Source organism: Aphis gossypii, unplaced genomic scaffold (genome assembly GCF_020184175.1).
Source record: "Aphis gossypii isolate Hap1 unplaced genomic scaffold, ASM2018417v2 Contig00250, whole genome shotgun sequence".
In the NCBI taxonomy this organism is placed as follows: domain Eukaryota; kingdom Metazoa; phylum Arthropoda; class Insecta; order Hemiptera; family Aphididae; genus Aphis; species Aphis gossypii.
This window is the reverse complement of record NW_026083039.1, coordinates 28,038-33,028: the sequence shown is the minus strand read 5'-3', so window position 1 is coordinate 33,028 and position 4,991 is coordinate 28,038. Positions and strand designations below refer to the sequence as shown.

The 4,991-nt window shown below is 28.9% G+C and overlaps 1 protein-coding gene across 1 annotated transcript; it reads left to right on the top strand.

The window, feature by feature from the left end:
* The first annotated feature begins 902 nt into the window (after nt 1-902).
* On the top strand, nt 903-4,743 carry LOC126553455 (uncharacterized). Its single transcript, XM_050208617.1, has 5 exons — nt 903-1,126; nt 1,551-1,754; nt 1,897-2,045; nt 3,327-3,919; nt 4,578-4,743. The coding sequence occupies exons 1-5, from the start codon at nt 1,012-1,014 to the stop codon at nt 4,687-4,689; spliced, it is 1,173 nt and encodes a 390-aa protein (XP_050064574.1). The 5' UTR covers nt 903-1,011; the 3' UTR covers nt 4,690-4,743.
* Nucleotides 4,744-4,991: the final 248 nt, after the last annotated feature.

The following is a 4,991-nucleotide window of genomic DNA, read 5'->3' as shown; positions in this document are numbered from 1 at the left end:
TTACAGCTAATGCCACCAAACAATTACATGTAATAATAAGTTATAAATAAAAATTAACAAACATTTTTAATTATAATATATCCTTTTTAATCATTTTTATACTCGTACTATCACATCTAATTAGTTTACCTATACAGCTATATATAATATAATTATGATTTAAGTTTTAAAAAATAGTATCGATGTGTATGAAATTAAACATACTTCATTACGTGTTTTACATATTAATAAATAATACATAGTTTTTTTTTTTTAATAAAATAGCAATAAATTATTTATAGAAAATATAGTTCAATGTTTAAAATAATACAAAATGTTTGATTTTTAGTATTTTCCTGACTTTAAATAGGCATTTAGTTAGGTAAATGCCTAGTCATTTGACTAAATGTCAAGGTGGATAATTAAATTGCGTATAAATTAAGTTCTTTGCCTATATGCCTAGGCATTTAGTAAAATGCCTGATTTGACTATATGCCTACAACATATTATACATTACACGACGTAATATGTGCCTACAACATCTAAGCGATCGCACACGACGTTTTACTTAAAAAGAACAATCGGTCAATGGGGCGGCGGAGTTAATATTATAGGTAATGAAAAAAATAATAATATTAATTATCCATTTATATATATTACGGAGTATAGAATCCCGATTCCGTACGATTTTCATTTTATATTATATTATTTATTATATTCACCACTAGCGCCGTTCACCTACGTCAAATAATGTATTTACCTCCACCACTGACCCATATTGTTGGACGTTGGAGATTCACATCCATATAATACACGAGTACACGACAATGACGCCCCCTACCCTAAACCGGTGGAAGGGATGGATCCCAATTTCGCCGCCGCCGCCGCCGCAGAAGCTTATAAAAAGGCATGTAAGAGCGCAGACACCTTTAGTGTATCACTATTCGTTTTTCTTTTCACTTTTTTGCGTTGTGCCGATAACTGTAATCTGTTTGTTTTAATTCTCGTTCGTAAAACGTCCGATTTTTATAAATGATGGAGTCTTTAAAAAAACAATTTTATATTTTCTTTTTCATCGTATTATTCTCATCCTGGGTGGCAGCCTCGATGATCGAAGAAACTTCGGATGAAGAAATTAAAAAACAAAGTAAGCAATAACTAATAACCAATTAGTACACATTAAATTATTTTAATATAAATTTATATTTGTTCTCATTTATTATTACGATTTGTAATTTTATTTATGTACCTAGGTATACTAAACAATAATATGTTTTAACATTTTAACGTTATTTTCTTTATTATATTTTTATTAATCTGCTTAAATACTTATTTACAATTCTACTGCCGCGATCGATATAATTCATAATTATTTAATATACGTAAAGAGTATTAAATGGACCAAATCAACATATAATTTAAGACATTTTTTAACTAGTGAGAAATTAATCAATCATAATTTTTTTCCTCTAAATATTTTCAAAAAATAAACTAAAATATTTAAGTATAATAACAGTATAATACGCTTACATAAATTAATGCCTAATTTGTCTCCATCATGTGTGTTGTAGCTTTGGACAGTTTAATGGGCAAACTGTGTCCTCCGTTAGGACTAGGAATACGTTATGAAGTTGCCATGATACAAACACCGATGACAATGTTCGGATGCGCCTACTTGGAACACAACCGTACGATAAGCGCTGCACCACTATTTAATTTGTGGCTTAAACGTCCGGGGAAAACCACCAATGATGGTCATTGTAAAGACATGCGTAGTACGTATAATGAATTATTATTATTACTATTATTACAAGCAATTTCGTGACAACTGACAATTACCTATTAATATTAAAAAGTTAAGCCGATTATAACTTTAAATACTCATGTATTTGTTCTATTTTTGTGCCTTATAATCAGACATGGATCACTTCGCTTTTGAGTGCGTTTCAAAAAAGGAACCTACTAAGAAGGAAGAGATTTTTAAAGGTTGGAATTATGTTCAATTAATAGATCATTCCCAGCCAAAAATCTCACAGGATATCAACGACCTGGTTTTGAGATGTGCCGTGAGTATACACTATTAGCATGTTATTTATTATAATATAGACAAACTCGTTGTTATTTAACTTAAGGAGTGGAGGGTGAACACGATACACGTATTAACCATTCATTCGGGCGGGTAGTTCGTGATAAAATATATTTTATTATACGATGTTTGTTAATGATAAATTTTATTTTTTCAACGAGCACAAAATGTTCACAGAATTAATTATAAACGAAACTATAGGTCTAACAGGATATATAAAATAATGAAAGTAGGTACCTACCACTAGAAATATACAACTAAACTCATACTCTTTTCTCAGTTTATCATTTTCTATACTAATAAGATCCTTGTGTTTAATATATAAGTATAAATAATAAAAAAAGAATAATTTCTAAAATCCAGAATATGTATACCAAAATGAAATATACTAGGTACCAATAAAAAATTATTCTTAAAAGTATTGTAATTTATATAATTAAAAAAACTAACGACTTGTATTTAAACATAGTTGTAACTCAAGACAATTATTATTAAATACAGCCGGCTATACCACAACTGCTCAGAAAACTAACTCAATCTATTTACTTATAATAAGATATATATATATAATATTATGTTACCATTCTAATGCCAAAACAAATCAATCCTTTAATAGTTAAAAAAATAATAATAACTAATTGACTGCATAATGAACAAAATATAAAACATTAAATATTAAACTTTAATCTAGTTGCTCACATAATGTAGGTACCTATCTTATTACTTAAATAGTTACCTATTATAAGCTTTGTACAACTAAAAGTATATATTATATAAATTAAAATGTAGGTACCTATATTGTAGTAAGTTGAATTTCTATAGAAAGTTTATTATTATAAATTGTGAACTCATGGGTTAACCCAATCAGTGGTGCCCATTATTTTTTCAATGAAATAAACAATAATGATAATATATACATAAAATAACCAAATGCTATTTGTGAGTTTGTTCATCTGCATAATCATTATATATATATTATGTAGATTTTTTTTATATGAAATTGTTACAATATGTTCAATTAAATATGTTTAATCATCAATAAACACCAATAAATTACCATAGCTATGTTAATCATTGCTGACTTAACATTAATATTGTTTGTAATTAGTCTTAATATTTCTAATTACTGTCCAATCTATCAGTTTAAAACGCGACTTCATCGATCATTGTAAATTGAGGTTGGATTTCAGTGTACTTGAATTTATAAATTTATATTATAAGTTTTGATATCTATATCTGTCTTTTACGGTTTGGCTTATAGGCATACGAAGTGAATGATGCTCCTGCTGAGGGTGTCAAAATGATTCGAATGGTGATAAGTCCACCTAGCAACGAGCAAATGCTCGAAGACCTGTGTGACAGTCTATCAAGAACTATGGCAAAGGATGACCCAACATACATTTCAGAAGGGGACCGAACTTGGCCTGATGGGTCAGTGTACCTTTATATGTTGGGAAAGCCAGCCCTCGATGGATCTATGAACTCGATGAAACACCCTACCAATCGTCCAATGAAATCAACGACTACAATGCCATACATTTCAGAAGGGCACCGAACTTTGCTTGATTGGTCAGAGTACCTTTTTAAGTTGGCAAAGTTAGCCCTCGATGAACCTATGGACTCGATGAAACATCCTACCAGTCGTCCAATGAAATCAACGACTACAATGCCATACATTTCAGAAGGGCACCGAACTTTGCTTGATTGGTCAGAGTACCTTTTTAAGTTGGCAAAGTTAACCCCCGATGGACCTATGGACTCGATGAAACATCCTACCAGTCGTCCAATGAAATCAACGACTACAATGCCATTAACAACAATGCAAACAACAACAAATTCTATAAGAACTACAAGGTATATATTTTAACCAATACTGATGATAGTATAAAATTCTAACAGTAAAATAACATTTTGTTCAATTTAAAATTTCTTGACTGCCAAATAGCATAATAGGTTTTAAAATATTTCAAATGTGTACTTTCATATCAAATAATTCAAAAGATTATTTATCATTTTTTGATAGTTATGCATCTTCAGAACGATTTAGATTCTGAATGGAGTGATGAATGTATTGATTTTAAAATCAATGTCCTTCTTTTGGATCTGTTATCAACATTCATAACTGTCCAGTCCAGATACTTTAATTTTTAATTTTGGAAAATATTCTGATATATATTTTCATCTAGTTAGTTCTTTGAGAAAGGAGGGGGTATCGAAAGTAAAACTTCTTCCAAATATTCATTTTTATTGTTTAATGAATTTAGATTTAATTTTATTTGATTTTGGTCTGTTACAATTGTTGATTAAAAGGATTGAGGAAATACTTATTAAGGAATTATTCAAAAAAATTAACTAATCCATTATGGTTTCTTCTCAATAACTGGGTACATGAGCAATTTTCTATAAAGCAGAACGAGTTGAAGTACCTTGGTTTCTTTAAAAAACATTATGTACTTTTGTAAACAATGATTTGCATTTACCAAACATTGATTTTATATTATAATATTTACAGATATAATGAGAAACGTATGGAGTACCTAGATAGCCGTACAACAACTACAAAGATGCCAGTTCCCCAAAACATTTTTGACTATTATTTTAATAAGGGTTTTTATATGTTGTAAATGGTCAAGAACGACCATCTCATGTAGATGAATAGATCATGTCTAAAGATGTAATCATGATAAAATATTTTTTTTTTAATTACATTTTGTAATTTTTTTTTTTTCAATAAACAATTTAATATTTTAATATATTTTCTTGAATAAATTTATTTGTATTAATAATTTATTTTGTATTATGGAGTTTTTTCTATATATTTGTTTAATGCGTAAAAACGTAAAAACGATTAACAACATGGTCATCAGTCATAGGTAAGATTACAGGATTCATAAAGTTTTTGTCACGAGAAATACCGGTTCCTATT